The 21,484-nt window shown below is 36.5% G+C and overlaps 1 protein-coding gene across 5 annotated transcripts in view; it reads left to right on the top strand.

Annotated features, from left to right (window-relative positions):
- LOC143776623 (protocadherin alpha-C2-like) overlaps positions 1–21,484 on the top strand; it is a 513,355-nt gene that overhangs the window by 152,113 nt on the left and 339,758 nt on the right. Inside the window, exon 1 of one of the 5 annotated variants that reach the window (XM_077266147.1) lies at positions 1,927–4,423. The exons of the other annotated variants lie outside the window; for them this stretch is intronic. Within the exon in view, the coding sequence (XP_077122262.1) occupies positions 2,057–4,423 (2,367 nt within the window). The 5' untranslated portion in view covers positions 1,927–2,056. Of the gene's footprint in view, positions 1–1,926; positions 4,424–21,484 lie in introns of those variants that run through there. 5 annotated transcript variants of the gene reach the window in all.

Genomic DNA, 21,484 nt, shown 5'->3' on the forward strand with positions numbered 1-21,484 from the left:
TTTACATTTTTATTTTTTACTCCCCTTCTTCTCCCCTTCTTTCTTTTTGGTAAAAATGACAATCTGAGGGCTTGCTTTTTTGCGGGACAAGATGTACTTTGAAAGACACCATTGTTTTAACATATTGTGTACTAGAAAATGGGAACAAAATTCTGTGTAATTGCAAGAAAAGTGCAATTCCACAGTTGTTTTTTTTTTTTTACTATATTATCTAAATGCTAAAACTGACCTGCCATTATGATTCTCCAGGTCATTATGAGTTCATAGACACCAAACATTTCTTTTTTATTTAAGTGATAAAAAAAAATTCAAAAGTTTGAAGCAGGCGGCGTTCATAGCAATTTGGCATTGACAACCATGGAGGTCTGCTGCAGACCTCAGGTTGTCGTGCCAATGAATCGGTGACCCACGAACATGTGACAGGGTTGCCAATGGGTGAGATTTCCAGCGTGCTTGCTGGAAGCGTGATTTAAATGCTGCTATCAGATTCACAGTGCCATTTAACTCGTTAACCTCCGTGGGTGGATCACGATTCCACCAGTGGCTATTGGAGGCACATGTCAGCTGTTCGAAACAGCTGACATGTGCCAGAAAGATGTGGGCTCAGCACCGGAGCCCACATCAAAGGAAGTGAGTTCAACATCGGCGTACTATTACACCCGATGCCAAAAATGAGTTACAGGCACATGAGGTTTAGGGTAGAATTATATGTTTTGGCACAAATTATATTCTGAATAAGTAAACTTAATAAAAACTGAATAATAATTATGTCTACGAAACTTAAGAAAAATATTGTGACAATTTGTCATGTGAATCCTATGATATGTTGTTTGTCATGATACCTAGTTTTTTCTCTGGAGTTTTTCAGCATAGAGCAATTGTTCACACCAAATGGCCAAACATTTACGATTACTTTCCCATTTTCTTGTTTTCCTTCTATCTACATCCTCCTCTCCTGTGATGGACAACTCTGGCTTTATGAGGGTGAGCTAAAGTTAAAACAAGTAACTAGCAAAGTGCACTTAAATGTTTGGCCACTCCAGGTTCACTGAGCGCTACTACTTTATTTTAACAGTCATTCTGTGTTGGCAGATGCCCTTTTAGAAAGCATTTTTTTTACTCGAATAAGCAATGGAGAGGTCACATTTAGAATATGCCATCTAGCTTTAAGTATCTAAAAAATTACATATTGTAAAAAAGAAGATAATGGAAGATTAAAGAGAAAAACTACATTTATGGCAAAGTTAGATCTTAGTTTTCACAAAATCATTTTATAAGTTTATCCATTCCACAGCAGAAATGTATGAAAGTATAATTTTTATTCTCTTAAAAAATGAATGACTTTTTTCAAAATTTTAATTTTTAAAAATATGTTTGAATTTCATGGTGATTATAGTACTAGTATAGAACAATAATGGATTACAATCTGACTTCAAAAAAGGTAAGAAATACCTAGTATCCTTTTTTTGTTTTTCTATTATTATCTACAATCACTTAGTTTAAATATGTTTTCCGGTACTTGAGAAAATAGTAAACATGTAAGAACTATTATTTATATTTAAAAAAGTAATTGGATATAGAAAGTTCAAGTGCATCAATTCATTTTCAAACATATTATTATTATTATTTTATATAAATACTAAAAATAATATTACTTTTGCTGGATCCAATTCGAAAATAAGCAAGGCAAGGCAATTGCAAAGTATAGAATGTGAAATTCCAGTTAATATTTTATATAATGCAATTACTTTATTATGGTATTTCATGCAATTAGATTGAGAGCATTAAATGTAAAAAATATATAGAAATTACTGTGAAACACGGAAAAACTGACATACCTGATATGCAACCTGAATATAGTGCACTAGATGGCACTCCTCACCAACTAATAGCAGGAAGGAAAGAGGAAATGCATTTCTCCATCTTTGAATGAAATTCTTGCAGCAGGGATTCCGGCCATGACAGATCATTTTATTCTATTTCGTCATTCTTTTATCGGAGTGAGTGACTTTACTAAAGGACTAACAATCACCTCTACCATCTCTGATTTTAAGAAATGCTGAATCAGAGACAGGATTATCAGGCACGGAGAACGTTGGTCCATTTCTTTTTGTTACAAGTATCGTGGGATGTGGTCCTGAGTCAGCTGCATTATATCATCCCTGAGGAATCCAAGCATGGCACCTTTGTCGGGAGAATTGCTCAGGATCTTGGACTGGATATAGGTGAGATTAATTCCAGAATGTTACATATTGTCTCTAGAGATGAGAAGGAATATTTCCAGGTTAATCTGCAGAATGGAATCCTGTTTGTTAAAGAGACAATGGACAGAGAAGTGCTGTGTCCAGATACACCCTTCTGTATAATTCCTCTGCAGGTTATTGTAGATAAGCCTGTGCAGATGTATCGTGTAGATGTAGAAATAGAGGATATCAATGACAATAGTCCAGTATTCTCCTCTAGTGTGACTAATCTTGTCATATCAGAAGTAAAACATGCAGGATCTCGTTTCCCATTAAATATAGCTTCAGATCCAGATCTTGGAACAAATTCTATCACCAACTATGAGCTCAGTGCAAGTGATTATTTTGCTTTGGATTTCCAAAAATATATTAATCAAATAAAATCATTGGAGCTTGTGCTAAAAAAAAATTTAGACAGAGAAAAGCAGTCTGTTCACAATCTCTCCCTTACAGCTTATGATGGAGGCAAACCAAGGCTTAGTGGCACCACACGTATTGTTATTACTGTGGAAGACTTTAATGATAATGCTCCTCTGTTTGATCAGCCATTTTACCAATGCAGTGTCAATGAAAATGCTGTGGAAGGAACTTTAGTGTTTAAACTGAATGCTACTGATCTGGATGTTGGAAAAAATGGAGAAATACTGTATTATTTCAGCAATATGGTGTCAGGAGAGGCAAAAGAGTCATTCATGTTAGACAAATACACAGGAGAAATAAGAGTAAAAGGCATGTTGGATTTTGAAACTAAAAAATTATATGAAATCCAAGTTGAAGCTATTGATAATGGCGATTATCCACATTTTGGACATTGCAAAGTTCTGGTGACTGTTGTAGATGTCAATGACAACCCTCCTGAGATGACAGTGACCTCATTATCAGTTCCCGTTCCTGAAAATTCTCCTCAAGGGACAACAGTTGCCATCATCAGTGTCCATGATAAAGATTCAGGATCAAATGGAAAAGTTCACTGCTACATTTCTGAGCCTTCACCATTTAAGGTAAATCCAGCTTTCATGAGTGATTTCTCTTTGACCGTGAATGGACCGTTGGATCGAGAACTGAAAGATCAATATGAAGTTACAATTACTGCAAAAGATGAAGGTTCTCCATCGCTGTCTACCTCAAAAACTCTGAAGATTGATATAAGTGATGCCAATGACAACGCTCCAAGATTTGCCCAATCAATAGACACAATATTCATTAAAGAGAATAACCCACCAGGGTCTCATATATATACAGCATCAGCCTCTGACCCAGATATTGGGCAGAATTCATTTATTACTTACTCAATTAGGGAGCGCACAATTGATGGAATTTCTGTCTCTTCCTACATTTCCATCAATCCAGAGAACGGGAAGGTCTTTGCTTTGTTATCATTTGACCATGAACAGATTTCATATTTCCAGTGTCACATAAAAGCCACTGACGCTGGTCTACAAGCCCTCAGCTCCAACCTGACTCTAAACATATTCATTGAGGATATTAATGATAATGCTCCAAGATTCACCCCACTTCACTCTGAAATAACGATCAAAGCTTCAAAGTCAGCAGAACCTGGACACCTGATAACGAAAGTGAAGGCCGTAGATCTGGATTCTGGATACAACGCTTGGACATTTTACAAGCTAAAAGATCTTGGAGGAGCTGGAAAATCTCCATTTACTATTGCACATCAGACTGGAGAAATCACTTTGAAACGGTCATTTACAGATTCTGACAATGATGAGTACAGATTGCATGTAGTAGCTCAGGATCATGGTGAACCAGTCATGACGTCAGAGGCACAAATCGTCATATCTGTGGTGGAGTCTGGAGAAGAATTGAAGTTTGATAATCAAGAGACCAAGGGGAATGGTGATGAATTTTCTGATGCAAATATTTACTTGGTTGTTGCAATTTGCGTAATTTCAAGTATTTTTCTTATTACTCTGATTGTGTTCACTGTGTTAAGATGGCAGAAATACAGAGACGAGGTCAATGAGCTAAAAGAAAATTACAGAATCTGCTCCAACACTGGAGGGAGCTGGATGTATTCCCAACACACTCAGTATAACATCAGTTCCAATTCATTTAGACCAAAAAGTGACTTGATAGTTTTTACTCCAAATAACTCTCAGACTCCAAGTAATGAAGAGCAAGTCAATCCACAAGCTGTCTTATTGAACTCCTCCTATAAGGTAAGACTAAAATATTATCATTATTGTAATGGTACATGAGATTTTTTGGTTTAAAGAAAAACATATTGTCGGACTTTTAGTTGTTAAAATCTGTATATATTTGAAAAAACGTAAAAAATAAGGATAAAATACAGTACATAAATGTCTACAGTATATGACAACACATGCAAAATAAGATTTATTCAATGCTCCTGTATGTTTGGAGGCAGGAATTTCTCTGCTTATCCAAGGTAAGCCAAAAACTCCATCAGTCAGATGTTAATTTCTCCATATTAGGTGAAAAAAGTCTTACCAATTCCACATACGATATCAAATTAGTTCCCTTCTCCCCAAATCTGGCACCAACAACTTTTACTATTACTTTGAAAAAAAGGTACAATGAAGTTGTTTAGTAAATCAACCATTACAACATCTTGTGGCAGTGAGTTCCCTAGATTCACTGCTCTCACTGTAAAGAATCTGTATCTTAGATTATGATTAAATTCTTTTTTTGCCCATACGTGAAGCAAGGTATCTTGTCTTTGTTGAAGGCCTAGCTGGAAAATTACCATTATAAAGATTTATTTACTATCCATTTCTTTTTTTGTACATTATAATAAGATCGCCCTATGCCTTTGTTTTTACAAACTAAAAAAAAACTAAAATTTTGATTAGCTGTCTTGGTATTACAATTCATCTTAAACTTGTTCACTCTTTTCTGCACCTGCTCCCATTCAACAATGTCTTTATACATCGGTGCCCAAACTGTGCTCTGAATTCAAATTGGGGCCTGACTATGGACTTGTTCACTTTCAAAACTATGTCCTTTTCATGAGCCCCTAAACCACTTTTCACGCAGCTCATGTTTTTATTTGCCTTAGCAGTAGTTGTTTAGCACAGATCAAGTCGTTTTCAGTGATAGTTTTACCTAATGTTTTACTCTTTTGTACCTAATGCAGCGCTTTTCTTTCTCTTTCTTTATGCATGACCTTACATTTATCAAGGTTATCAATAAAAATAATAAAAAAGACAAGGACCCAATACCGATCCCTGTGGTATTCAGTTGTTAATTATAATAATCTTTATTTATTAATAATAATCTTTATTTTTATATAGAGCTAACATATTCCGCAGCGCTTTACAATTTTGCACACATTATCATCACTGTCCCTGATGGGGCTCACAATCTAAATTCCCTATCAGTATGTCTTTTGAATGTGGGAGGAAATTGGAGTACCCAGAGGAAACCCACGCAAACACGGAGAGAACATACAAACTCTTTGCAGATGTTGTCCTGAGTGGGATTAGAACCCAGGACACCAGCGCTGCAAGGCTGCTGTGCTAACCACTGTGCCACCACCTGAATCATAGTGTGTACTGTTAATAACACCTTGTTCCTATTATTGAGCAAGTTAATTGCACAATTTACACATATTTTCTTCTAGTCCCATTCTTCTCATTTTATGTACAAATACCATATTGAATGTTTTTTAAAAAGCCCGATAAACAATATCCACTGCCTTACTCAGGTCATGTCTGGAAATTCACAGAAGATGCTTAGATTAGTTTGACTGGACCAATCCCTCATAAACTTATATTTATGTAATCATATGAGGTGTTTTTTTTAGAGACCCTAGTATAACATCAGTCAGAAAACTTCAAAGATTTTGTTCACGATTGATTTCAATCTTACCGTCTTATAGTTTCCATGATCCCTTTTTGAATATTGGAATTCAGGAATTGTATCACGATTATGCTACTTGCTAAAATACCGTATATACTCGAGTATAAGCTGAGATTTTCAGCCCAAATTTTTGGGCTGAAAGTGCCCCTCTCGGCTTATACTCGAGTCATGATCGGTGGTGGGGTCGGCGGGTGAGGACTGTCATATACTCACCTAGTTCCGGCGTTCCTGTCGCTCCCCCTGCCCGTCCCACGGTCTCCGGGTGCCGCAGCCTCTTCCCCTGAGCGGTCACGTGGGACCGCTCATTAGAGAAATGAATAGGCTGCTCCACCTCCCATAGGGGCGGAGCCGCCTATTCATTTCTCTAATGAAGCGGTGCCGGTGACCGCTGATAGAGGAAGAGGCTGCGGCACCCGGAGACCAGCTGTCTGGGGGAAGGAGCGGGATGCCGGGAGCAGGTAAGTATGTCATATTTACCTTCCCTCGTTCCACACGCCGGGTGCCGCTCCATCTTCCCGGCGTCTCTCCGCACTGACTGTGCAGGTCAGAGGGCGCGATGACGCATATAGTGTGCGCGCCGCCCTCTGCCTGATCAGTCAGTGCGGAGAGATGCTGGGACGGGACGCCGAGGAGCTGCAAGCAAGAGAGGTGAGTATGTGTTTTTTTTTTTTATTGCAGCAGCAGCAATGGCACAGCTTTATGTGGAGTATCTATGGGGCAACGGTGCAGAGCACTATATGGCACAGCTATGGGGCAACGGTGCAGAGCACTATATATATGGCACAGCTATGGGGCAACGGTGCAGAGCACTATATGGCACAGCTATGGGGCAACGGTGCAGAGCATTATATATATGGCACAGCTATGGGGCAACGGTGCAGAGAACTATATATATGGCACAGCTATGGGGCAACGGTGCAGAGCATTATATATATGGCACAGCTATGGGGCAACGGTGCAGAGCACTACATATATGGCACAGCTATGGGGCAACGGTGCAGAGCACTATATATATGGCACAGCTATGGGGCAATGGTGCAGATCACTATATGGCACAGCTATGGGGCAACGGTGCAGAGCATTATATATATGGCACAGCTATCTATGGGGCAACAGTGCAGAGCATTGTATATATGGCACAGCTTTATGTGGAGCATCTATGGGGCCATAATGAACGGTATGGAGTATCTATTTTTAATTTTGAAATTCACCGGTACCTGCTGCATTTTCCACCCTAGGCTTATACTCGAGTCAATAAGTTTTCCCAGTTTTTTGTGGCAAAATTAGGGGGGTCGGCTTATACTCGGGTCGGCTTATACTCGAGTATATACGGTACCTAGTTTAGCTACTTTACTACTAATAATATGGAGCTTTTAATTTATTCCTAGTACATGTGACATTTTATAGGTTCAGGACATACCCTTCAAAGCTTGAGTTTTTATATCTGTTGTATATTTTTGAATACTGGCACATTTGCTATACGCTGGTCCTGTGACACAGACCTTGTTTTTATAAAGTCATTAAATATTACAAATAATGATTTGTCTATCATGGTACTTAATTGCTGCAATACCTGGGGGTGTATGCCATCTATACTAAGTGATCTATTATAGTGTCTTTGAGGTGGTGCCATCTTACTGCTGGGTTAAATAAATAATATTTAAATGGCAATTTATCATTTTCCGACATAAAAATGTAATCGGTCATTAGATTTTCCTGAGCGGAAAATGTAGAGAACAACCTATTTTTAGATTTGTCTCTCCCTTATCCACTTCCACTATTTAACCAAGATTATTTTTAAGAGGTCCAACACTATCATTTTTAATCTCTTGCTGTTTATGTAGCTAAGAGATATTTTTTGATTATTCTCACTTTCTTTGGCAGTTAATCATTTTGTCTCAAGCTTCGGGGCCTTTGTTTTTTCCTTACTTTGCACAATTTATTTTTCTCTTTAGGCACTATTCAGTTTTAATGCCTAGTTATTATCTTCTTGCTTTAATTCTGTAAACACTATATTTTTGCACCTTTAAAGTTATATTTAATCATATTGGTTTTCTTGCATTTCCAACATGTTTATTCTGATAAGGTATAAATTATGCTCATGACCTACACAAGATGTTTATAAAAGTGTGTCATTTGCTTTGTGTACAATTATTTTTTAGCACATTGTCCAATTTTATGGTATTACGGTAGTGTCATAGTCTATGAAAATGCACTTTACCGAAGAGTAGTCTTTTTGTAGTTCCTCTGCTAAACATCTTTTTAAAATGTGAAAACGTATGTCTCTGCTCTCTGACCACAATCTTATTTTATCTTCTGTCAAGAACTGTCATCCCACTCAAGGCACTCCCACTTTCCACACTTATAGTAACATAGTAACATAGTTAGCAAGGCCAGAAAGACATTTGTCCATCCAGTTCAGCCTATATTCTGTCAGATCTACTTCCTTCTAAAGAACCAAATAACTGTAAGATACAATATTGTTATGCTCCAGGAAGACATCCAGGCCTCTCTTGAACCCCTCAAATGAGTTTGCCATCACTGCCTCCGCAGGCAAGTAATTCCAGATTCTCACTGCCCTAACTGTAAAGAATTCTCTTCTATGTTGGTGGAAAAATTTTCTCTCCTCCAGATGCAGAGAATTCCATCTTGTGACCTTCCTTGGTATAAACAGATCCTCGGATATTTGTATTCTCCCCTTATATACTTATACATGATTACTAGATCGCCCCTCAGTCGTCTTTTTTCTAGACAAAATAATTCTAGTTTTGCTAATCTCTCTTGGTATTGTAGTTCCCCCGTCCACTTTATTAATTTTGTTGACCTCCTTTGTACTCTCTCTAGTTCCATTATATCCTTCCTGAGCATTGGTGCCCAAAACTGTACACAGTACTCCGTGTGCGGTCTAACCAGAGATTTGTACAGAGGCAGTATAATGCTCTCATCATGTGTATCCATACTTCTTTTAATGCACCCCATGATCGTGTTTGCCTTGGCAGCCGCTGACTGGCACTGGCTGCTCCAGTTAAGTTTATCATTAACTGGGATCCCCATGTCATTCTCCATGTCAGATTTACCCAGTGGTTTCCCGTTCAGTATGTAATGGTGACATTGATTCCTTCCCATGTGTATAACCTTGCATTTATCATTGTTAAACTGCATCTGACACCTTTCGGCCCAAGTTTCCAACTTATCCAGATCCATCTGTAGCAGAATACTATCTTCTCTTGAATTGACTGCTTTAGTTTTGTATCATCTGCAAATATCGATATTTTACTGTGTAAACCATCTAACAGATTGTTAATAAATATGTTGAAGAGAATTGGTTCCAACACCGACCCCTGCGTTACCCCACTGGTCACCACAACCCAGTTAAAGAATATACCATTTATAACCACCCTCTGCTTTCTATCACTAAGCCAGTTACTTACCCATTTACACAGACCAGCATTCTCATTTTGTGTACCAACCTCTTGTGTGGCACAGTATCAAATGCTTTGGAAAAATCAAGATATGCCACATCCAATGACTCACATTGGTCCAGTCTATAGCTTTCCTCTTCATAAAAACTGATTAGATTGGTTTGACAGGAGCGATTCCTCATAAACCCATGCTGATATGGAGTTAAACAGTTATTCTCATTGAGATAATCCAGAATTACAAGCCCTTCAAATATTTTATCAACAATAGATGTTAGACTTACTGGCCTATAATTTCCATGTTCACTTTTAGCGCCCTTTTTGAATATTGGTACCACATTTACTATGCACCAGTCCTGTGGAACAGACCCATCACTATAGAGTCCCTAAATATAAGAAATAATGGTTTGTCTATTACATTAGATTAGTTCTCTTAGTACTAGTGGGTGTATACCATCCAGACCCGGAGATTTATCTATTCCCATCTTATTTAACCGGTTTTGCACCTCTTCTTGGGTTAGATTGGTGACCCTTAATATAGGGTTTTCATTGTTTCTTGGGATTTCACCTAGCATTTTATTTTCCACAGTGAATACCGTGGAGAAGAAGGTGTTTAATATATTAGCTTTTTCCTCGTCATCTACAACTATTCTTTCCTCACAATTTTTTAATGGGCCTACACTTTCACTTTTGATTCTTTTACTATTGATATAGTTGAAGAACAGTTTAGGACTAATTTTACTCTCCTTAGGAATGTGCTTCTCTGTTTCCTGCTTGGCAGCTTTAATTATTCCAATATTCCAATTCCAATATTGCCTGCTTTAGTAGTTTAAATGCTTTCCTTTTACTGTTAATTGCCCCTCTTACTTCTTTGTTTAGCCACATTGGGTTTTTCCTATTTCTTGTCCTTTTATTCCCACAAGTTATAAACCGCTTATAGTGCCTATTTAGGATGTTCTTAAACATTTCCCATTTATTATCTGTATTCTTATTTCTGAGGACATTGTCCCAATAACCAGATTAAGGGTATCTCTAAGCTGGTCAAACTTTACCTTCCTAAAGTTCAGTGTTTTTGTGACTCCCTGACAAGTCCCCCTAGTGAAAGACAAGTGAAACTGTACAATATTGTGGTCGCTATTTCCTAGATGCCCAACGACTTGCAGATTTGTTATTCATTTATTTAGACTGGCCTATTACCTCACTTCTCTTATCTATCTATCCCTGTCTTGCCCATGCAAAATTTTATTCAAAATCAGGACCCTCGTAGCATCTGTTCACACACCCTCCATGCACTTAATATCGTTTTGTTTCTGTACTTGTACACATACTGGCTGGTGTCCGTTTCATGCAGCATTATGTGAATACCCTATTTATTATATTGATGGCTGGACCATACAATATAAGCTTTTACCTTTTGTGTGCCCCCTATCTCCTCATAGATTGTAAGCTTGCGAGCAGTGCCCTCACTCCTTTTGATATCTGAGTTATGTGTTATTCTGTAATGTCTTCATTGTCTGTACAAGTCCCCTCTAAAATGTAAAGGAATATGTTGGCGATATTGAAATAAAAATTAATATTATTTCATTGCTGTCACTTTTACCTAACTAGCCCCATGCTTGTGCATTTGATATTCTGTCTGTCCTATTTGTTAAAATTAGGTCTTAAAATGCCCACCATGCCAACTTCTTGTTGGGTCCTGATTAAAGATTATCGGATCAGGCAAAATTGGAATTTGTGTGAATGTTACTGGGATATTCAATATGCAGAGAAGTTATTCTCCACAAATTGAATGTCCCTTATTATGACCTGTGGTGCAGAACCATAACGGGCCACTTAAGAGCTGGAAGTCAGTGTGAGAGGTATGGGAATTTTACTTGCTGTGGGTATCAGAAGATGCGATAAGAAATTGAACAGGTGATGAGGAGGAACAGACCGGTCGGAGAAGTGAGCGATAAGGAATTTTTAAAATTATTTATTGTCCCTTTACTGATAGATTATGGCTGTCATTTTGCTGATTCAGTAAGGAAGCAAATTATAAAAAAATAGCATTTTGACGAATGTGGATTTTTGTAAAATTCGACTAGAATTCAATCACACTCAAATTTATTAATCTCTAGTCCTGGACCAAATTTGAGAGGTAATTTTCTATTATTGCCAAAAACCTGTTTCCATTGTTGAACCTGTTCCCCAATTTATGTCATGGTAGTTGAAAGGCTCAATAATAATTACTTTACCTTGATTTGCTACCTTATCTATTTGCTTTATGAACAGGTTCTCTGCTGTAGCCATTACAGTATGAGACAATTTCCTATCAGTATTTTATTTTTCTTCCCCCCTCATCTTATTACCACAAGTAGGGACTTTACATTTTCATTTTCATTTGCTTCACAGATATTATTATGCAGGATGGGTTTTAGGGAAGATTTTTTGTAAAAGTAAAGTTCTCTCTCTTGCAGCTTTGTGCAATAATTCCTGAACTGACTCTTTAGCCCTGTAAATTAATAACCTAGTCGTAGTTATTATCCAGCCATGTTTCCATTATCATCAATATAACTCTACTTTTCCAATATTATTTATTCTAATTCCTTCATATTGTTAATAAGGCTTCTGGCTTTATTATGCATGGACTTAATGTATTTTTTGCATCTCTATTCTTCCTCTCTTTGGTAAATAATCTAACCCATCCCCCATGCCACTCCCAACTTCATTTCTTCATAACAGGTCACTCTCTACACTATATTTCACCACATCACCTGAACTCTTTAGCCATTTTACCCATACAGCTTCAACCTCTCCATTGAGGATTATCCCATAGAATTTGTAGCCAACAGAAAGTTGTCTCAGTTCTCATGCAACCGAAGACACATTTTCCTACACCACTTATTCAGATCCTTAATCTCCCACTGCCTCTCTGGAATGCAATATGGTACAGGTAGGATTTCTGGAGATACTACTTTTGAGGTCCTTGCCTTGCTTAACTTTGTTTTGTCATAAATGTCCACCATGACCACTGGTTCCTTACTATCTTCTCCCAGTAATCTGTCAACCCAGTCCGTGAATTGTCAAACTCAAGTGCCAGGAAGACAACAAACCAATCAACGATCATGGCCTTATTTGTCAAATTACTTTTTCTGTATAATTCACTCACCAACAACCAGAAGCCATCTTAATTGACATACTCTCATATTCTTCTTACGTGTATAGACACTCACCTAGCTATCATTAAACATGTCTTGGACTCTTTGTACAGCAATTCTACTTTTGCACTGTCATGCTCCTGCACTGTCAAATTAGTAAACTTACTGGTGTGTGCCAGACTAGCCTAAGCTTTCAAACACTCAACCTGCACACACAGTGGGGGAAATACGTATTTTATCCATTGCTGATTTTGTAAACTTACCAACTGACAAAGACATGAACAGTCTATAATTTTAAGGGTAGGTTAAGTTTAACATTGAGAGATGAATATCAAAAATAAAATCCAGAAAATCACATTGTATAAATTATATAAATGTATTTGCATTTTTCAGTGAGAAATAAGTATTTGATCTCCTACCAACCATTAAGAGTTCTGGCTCCTACAGACCAGTTAAACACTCCTAATCAACTCATTACCTGCATTAAAGACAACTGTCTTAAATAGGCAACTTTAAAAAAGACTCCTGTCTACAGATTTAATTAATCAGTCAGACTCTAACCTCTACAACATGGGCAAGACCAAAGAGCTGTATACCATAAGTAACACGCTGGATGAAATGGAGAAAACTGTTGGTGCAATAGTAAGAAAATGGAAGAAATACAAAATGACTGTCAATCGACATCGATCCAGGGCACCATGCAAAATCTCACTTTGTGGGTATCCTTGATCATGAAGAAGGTGAGAGATCAGCCTAAATCTACACAGGGGAAACTTTTTAATGATCTCAAGGCAAGTGGGACCACAGTTACCAGGAAAACCATTGGTAACACATTATGCTGTAAAGGTTTAAAAACCGTTAGTGCCCACAAGGTCCTCCTGCTCAAGAAGGCACATGTGCTGGCCCAGCTGAAGTTTGCCAATGAGCACCTGGATGACTCTGTGAGTGCTTGGGAGAAGGTGCTGTAGTCAGATGAGACAAAAATTGAGGTCTTTGGCATTAACTCAATTTGCCATGTTTGGAGGAAAAGAAATGCTGCCTATGACCCAAGGAACACCATCCCCATTGTCAAGCATGTAGTTGGAATATTATGTTTTAGGGGTGTTTATCTGGTAAGGGCACAGGACTACTTCACAGCCTCAATGGAAGAATGGATGGAGCCATGTACCGTAAAATCCTGAGTGACAACCTCCTTCCCTCCGCCAGGACATTAAAAATGGATCATGGCTGGGTCTTCCAGCAAGACAATGATCCAAAACATACAGTCAAGTCAACAAAGCTGTGGTTCAAAAAGAAGCACATTAAGGTCATGGAGTGGCCTAGCCAGTCTCTAGACCTCAATCCAATAAAAAAAACATATGGAGGGAGGTGAAGCTTCAAGTTGCCAAGTGACAGCCTCAAAATCTTAATGATTTTGAGATGTTCTGCAAACAGGAGTGGGCCCAAATTCCTCCTGACATGTGCTCAAACCTCATCATCAACTACAAAAAACATCTGTCTGCTGTGTTTGCCAACAACAGTTTTGTCACCAAGTATTATACCTTGTTTGCCAAAGGGATCAAATACTGATTTCTCACTGCAAAATGCAAATAAATTTATATAATTTATACAATGTGATATTCTGAATGTTATTTTTGATACTTTATCTCTCAATGTTAAAATTAACCTACCCTTAAAATTATAGACTGTTCTTGTCTTTGTCAGTGGGCAAACTTACAAAATCAGCAAGGGATCAAATACTTATTTCCCCCCACTGTATTTGGCACATCAGTATGCATCCTGAAGTGGATGTCCAAGGATTTCATACATGTAACAAGATGTACACTGGATGGCATTATCAATCATGGAGCTTAATTTGTTAGTGGGGATGATCAGGAATTTAATAACAGGAATAACAGGCATTTTTACAATACAATCAGTGAATACAAGCCACTCCCTTCTAAAATTCATTTATCCAAGATATTTGGTAGCAGAATGTTCTGTCTCACTTGTTTTTACAGGTACTTTTACAGATGATTATTTGCATTTAGGTATAGTACAGCCAGCAACTTGCTGTTCAGGGTGTAAAACTAAATAATTAAATAGTCAGCTAGTATGACTATCATTAAAGAAACACTTCCAATACATTTTTTACTCCCTAAACTTGTCTAAATACGTAAGTAATACAGTTTAAGTACAATAAAATATTTACTGTTGCCAACTCCACTGGTTTCCTGCATGACATCTGTCCTCTTCTTCCTCACATGACTGAAACTCCAATCACCAGATCACATTGGTCTGTGTGTGATCCGGAAGTTGCTTGAGCAATGTGGGTCCAGAAAGTGTTAGAATGAGTTTTCATTGGCTTACAATGTGAAAGCAGCTTCTAGTTCACACGTAAATCCCAGTGCGATGCGATGACTTGGAATTTCTGACACATGACTTGCAGCAAAATAATAAATTGGTACTGTTCTCTAGTAGATGGCAGTAACTTTTGTAATTTGCTCAGGCAAGCTGAATGCATGATTCTATTTTCCTCTCTGTAGAGGCAGTTTGCATTTCCATTTTGTAGTGTTTCACAATCATATGTTAGGAGGTCACCATTAGAGTGCTCTGCATAGCTGATGCATTGTCATTGGCTAATATTCACAAAACCAAAACAGGATGTGTTGATTGCATATGCTTATCCTGAGAAGCAATTTCTGTAAGTATTGTATGAGCAATTTCTGCAAGTTACCCATAAAGTATGCTAACATTATTGAAGACCACTTATTTTATACTAAGGATAAAACTAACATATCAGGACATGCATAACAGAAGGCAACTCAACCTCTTTTATCTTATTTTCAAAAACACCTTGAAGTAAACGCCTCGCCTATAAGCACCTCAGTCTTTTTTCTAAAGAAGGAAAAACAAAGCAGAGTTTACTTTTTGTTAGCAAATATATCATGATCTTTCCTGGATGAAAAAACAATAGTTTCAAATAGTGTCAAAATGCTTACAAACTTTTCCATATGAGAGACGTGCTTTGGCATTACATATTTTGCTTAAAACTGTTATCCAATCATTAAAAGGTGGAATATTTTTTAACAATTCCCTTTGATGAACATCTTTATTATTGTAGAAATGCCATTAAAAAATTTCATGATTAGACATTGGAAAAGGCTGAATTGCAGTTATTCAAATTAAACAGATTACCAAAAACTACCAGTTTAGCCTTTCCTAAATCTACTGTAAGATACATTGAAGTTACTTATAGAAAATCTATCCCATGGTAAAAAAAAAAAAAAAGAAAAGAAAAATATTAATAATAATAATAACAGTGCAGCATATACTTTCTTATTTCTTCAAAAGAAATTCTGGGGATTAAAGACCATCATGGTTTAAAATTGAAGAAAGATGGGCTTGTCGATAAACTAAAAACATTGCATTGTAAAAAAGTAAATATGTAAAAAAACAAAAAATAAACTTTCTGTATTATTCATATGTTCAACACTTGTGAATATATATGTATGTAAATCTGAAAATCTTTAACAAATACAGTCTAATAATTGAGAATCTGAATTCTTGAATGAGATATATAGCAACTGCTGCAAAAGTCAATTTAGTTTACAAAATGAGAAAACCATAGAAAATAGTAAAAAACTCTTAATTAAAAAATATATATGTATACAGTATAGAGCTCTGGCAAAAATTAAGAGACCACCACATCAAAACCCTGTCATGGGCAGCCCAATCTCCAGACCTAAACCCTGTTGAAAACCTCTTTAATGTAATCAAGAGGATGATGGATAGTCACAAGCCATCAAACAAAGAAGAACTGCTTAAAGTTTTGCCCCAGAAGCAGTGTGAAAGTCTGGTGGAAAGCATGCCAAGACGCATGAAAGCTGTGATTAAAAATCATGGTTATTCCACAAAATATTGATTTCTGAACTCTTTCTGAGTTAAAACATTAGTATTGTTTTTCTAAATGATTATGAACTTGTTTTCTTTGCATTATTTGAGGTCTGAAAGCACTGCTTTTTTTTCAATTTTGACCACTTCTCCTTTTCAGAAAAAAATATAAAATTGCTTGGAAATTCGGAGACATGTTGTCAGTAGTTTATAGAATAAATGAAACATTTGCATTTTACTCAAAAATATACCTATTAAGAGAAAAATCAGACAAACTGAAAATTTTGCAGTGGTCTCTTAATTTTTGCCAGAGCTGTACAGTGCATATATTTTTACATATATTGCAAAACTACAAATGAAAATGTTTGTGCTGTGCAGTATGCAAAAGTATGTTAGGTCAAAAGTGACACTGAGATAGTAAATACATTAAATGCAACACTTTAACATCTTTAGAATGATAGCGATTTATTTTGCTCGAATATGAAAAATGGGCCAAATGGTTTAGACGATATTTATATAAACATATCTATGTTTTCTTTTTTTTGTCATCTGTGTGTTCTTAGATAACTTATTAGTTATCAGACCATTATTTTTCATTCTTTTCACAGAACTTATCGGATATAAGATGTTAATGGACTGTCTGTATTGATTTTCAAATAGTATTAATAATTTCCAATGTTTAATGACTATACATGACAACTATAAGCTAGCATTTTTGCCAGTGTTTGTTAGTTAGTTAGTTAGTTAATTAGTTAAAAATGTAATATGAGGCCATTTCACATAGCATTTTAGAGAATGATATAATTACACACAACCACCATGGCTTCATGACAAGCTCTTGTAAAACATCTTACTTTTCATGAAGTGCTGCGCAGAATCTCTGGATATTGTTGGCACAAGGAAATATTTCTGGACTTTTCTAAAAGATTTGTCATAATTTCTAACATGTGGTTATTCAAAACATTATAATAATTTGTCGTAAATGCCATATTAGTTTTTGGATATGGTTTTGATCAAAATTTTTCAAAAAGTCCTCCTAAATGACTAATATTTAAACTGAGAAAGCATAAGTTGGTTTATCCCCAAGAGGTATGCATTAAGTGGCAAATTTATGATTTGTGCCAAATTTCTAATAAGAATACATTTTGTCAATATGCACAATAGTTTATTTTTCTTTAACATTTAGATAGAGTAGGCTTATGCACGCCCGGAGTGAAAGAACAAAAGTTTCAAATAATAACTCTGTCATGCTTTTACTTGCCAAGGAATTATGTCATTGTCTTTTGCTTAATTGTGCAGTACATGACCTTATATTGTATTTTATTGTATGTTTTGGGACAAATAATATTCATAACATAAAGATGGAGCCAAGTTAATGTGAACACAGATGAAATAGAACTGGGGTATCATTGTGCAAAAAAGTGTAATTTGGCCCCGATTTTGCTTAGGTGAATGTTTATTCCAATGTTGATTATTGACCAATGTTTTAATTCTTATTCAATAAATTAAGAGTACACATAAAAATAGGAAACTTTTCACAATATCTTATCAGAGAAATCTGTTTTTTTCTCCTCCTGGACTGATCGTTCATTATCAAAATTGTCAATTCACAAGTAAATTCTATTTTCAGTAAGACATTTTTATATTACTGAGATTGGAGTTGACAGTTGGTATTGATAACATATAGAAGGACGGGGAGGGGAAATGAAGAGCTTCTCCTTTTCCACCTCCCACTTCACCTCTACACAGCATCTTATGAGTGGCAATTATCATCTCCTATCTCATATAATGTATCAATCAGAAGCAGATTTCTTTCATTAGATGTGTTACAAAGTTCCTTATTTTCATATGTACTATAGATTTGTGAGATACAAAATAAAACAATGGATACTCCTTAAGCCATAATAATCCTCTTAAGTGACATAACTTTTTGTAACAACTTTTTTAAGATGGAGGATTATTTGTCAAGTTATACTTGGCTGCTACTGATTATATCTAACACAGCTTATCAAGTCCACAATGGAGGAGAAGTTAAGAGTTATTATTTTTATAACTTTAATAAGAATATGATGCCAATTCACCATAGCTGCAATTAATCAGCTATTGCCTGACATGGGTTTTCAGTTAAGCATTATGGACACCCACTTGATTAAACAAAGTACTTTATAATCAGTAGATATTTTGATAATAATAAGTTCCACAATTTTATGTGTTAAAAAATGTTCCTATGCTGAGATAATCTTATAAATGCGCCTTTGCTATGTAATGTATAATGGCTGTGTCTGCCAAGAAGAAACATGGTCTGATCATACCACATCTCCTGGGCAGTGGAGGAAGCAAAAGAGAGCAACAGACTGGACAGTAGGGAATTTCAGGTCTTTCTATCTAGAAACATTTCCCTGACTGAATACAAGTTTATCATTAGATAAAGAATAATCTTCTATCACATGCTGTCCTGTCTGCAGAGTTTTTGCTTCCTCCCCTGGCCAGGAGGTCTGGTATGTTCAGACCATGAACTGGAGCAGCTATGCATGGTCAGACATAGCCATTAGAACTCATAGGAGGGGCACACTTATAAGATTATCTCTAAACAGGGACTTTTTTCACATGTCCAAATGTGAAACTTATTTTTATTCCAAAGTCCATTAATTAATTTATTTTTTGGCCTTTTAAGCACTGGAGAAGACATATACAAAATATACAATCAAAAGTACTTTGGACAAGAGTTCAAAATATTACACTAAGATAACGCAACACATACATTAATGAGTAGGTTAAAAGATCTTAGTTTTGAGAACATGGTATCATAACTTCATTTATTTACTCAAGATAAGAGAAAGGTAAAAGTAAGAAATATACTGTATTCTTTTAATATGCAAACAATTTGTTTTATAGTGGTTATATTATGTTTATTGTTTGCTAATATTAATTTACAATTGACCTATATTACCAATGGAGTATACGAATGAAACAGTATGATGGTGAAATAGCTAGAATTCCAGAAATGTTTTATTTTCTTACTTTTATTTTTCATTTTACAGCTAAGGCTATTAACATTGTCAATCTCTATAGTTGATATCTAAATATCTATCTATAACAAGAAAAAAGGAGGGCAGCACTCCAATGGCTTCTAGTGAAAGGTGGATATATTTAAACTAACATGGCATGGCGATGTATCGATTCACAAAGAGCCTTGAGAAGGACCCGACCTATAAAACTCTCTCATCAGTTAACTCCTTCAGTGAAAATCAGTAAAAAATAAATAAAAGACGGGACAAAAAATGATGCTATATCATCAGGCTGCTGAACAAAAAGTGGAATAAAATGCAATAAAAAAAATGAAAGTAAATAAAAATGGTATTTCTGAAAATGTCATCTTGTCCCGGAAAAGACAAGCTGTCATACAGCTCCATCATCGGAAGAATACTAAAGCTACAGCTCTCAGAATCAAGTGATGCAAAAATATTTATTTGTTTAAAATAGTTTTTATTGTGTAAAAGTGCCGAAACTTAAAAAAAAGATATGTATGGTATCACTGTGATCATACTGACTCAAAGAATAAAGCTTACTTATCAATTTTACTATATGCAGAATGGCATAAAAAAAAGAAAAATACAATTCTTGAATTGATGGTTTTTGTTCATTCTGCCTCCCAAAAATCAGAAAAGATAGAAAAAATATGATTGAAAATGGTATCAACAAAAACATCAATTCATCCCACAAAAAACAAGCCATCACATGACTCTGTCAGCCGAGATATGGAAAAATTATACAGTAGCTATCCAAAAAGCATCTTTTAGTCTGTGAGAGCAAACAAACATAAGAAACCCAATATAAATGTTATATCGCTGTAAATGCACTGACCAGAAGAATATAGTTGTCTAATCACTTATACTGCATGAGGAAGGTTGTAAGAAATAAATAAAACCAATTCTTCACCGGTTGATTTGTTCATTCTGCTTCCCAAGGATCGCAGTAAAGCTCGGCTCACATTTATCTTGCACCCTGTGCTGAGTGCTTACACCTGCATTTCAGTGTAAATCTCTGAAATACGTGATTTAGTCAGAACTCCCAGTGGAAAATTACCTTAGGCACTGTGGATTCCTTCTGGCCTATGATCCGGTGTTGTCTCTTTTCAGGCATACGTAAAAGCAGGGTTTTGTGCACTTCTGAAAAGAAGGAGATTGCTGAACAAAAGCCAGTGAGTGGCTCTCTCGTGGGTGTCATCTGAATCATGTCACTTGGAGATTTAGATGTAAACTCCAATGTAAGTGCTCAGTATAGTACGCAGGATAAATGTTATTCTAAATGTTATTCCAAATGCTCCCAACAAAAGGTTCAACTCAATCCACAAAAAAAGCAAGTCCCCACTCATATCCATCATCTGTTAATGGAAAATATAGAGGGCTTCACTGTTACTGGTAGTACAAAGGCTCTGGAAAAGAGCTATAGCTCTTCTCCTCCCAAAAGAAATTCAGCAAATCCTGTGCTCCCAAATCCAAATGCCTCCTCCCTTGTTAACCCCACAGTTTGACTAAACCACATTTAGTGTCCACAAGTTTAGCATTTCTGTACCGACCGGCCGACTAATTTATGGAAGCACATCTCTAGAAGCATGAGCTGGGCACCACAACTTACTGCTCACTACAACATGCTGATCACTACTAGTGATGAGCGAGTGTGCTCGTTACTCGAGATTTCCGAGCATGCATGTTCTCTGAGTATTTTGGGGCATGCTCATAGATTTTGTTTGTGTCACCACAGCTGCATGATTTGCAGCTGTTAGACAGCCTGAATACATGTGGGGATTCCCTAACAAACAGGCAATCCCTGCATGTGTTCGAGTTAACTAACAGCAGCAAATCATGCAGCTGCAGTGACACAAGCATAATCTACGAGCACGCCCCAAATACTTGGAGAACACCCAAGCATGCTCGGAAATCTCGAGTAATGAGCACACTCGCTCATC

Source organism: Ranitomeya variabilis, chromosome 5 (assembly GCF_051348905.1).
Source record: "Ranitomeya variabilis isolate aRanVar5 chromosome 5, aRanVar5.hap1, whole genome shotgun sequence".
Classification (NCBI taxonomy): Eukaryota; Metazoa; Chordata; class Amphibia; order Anura; family Dendrobatidae; genus Ranitomeya; species Ranitomeya variabilis.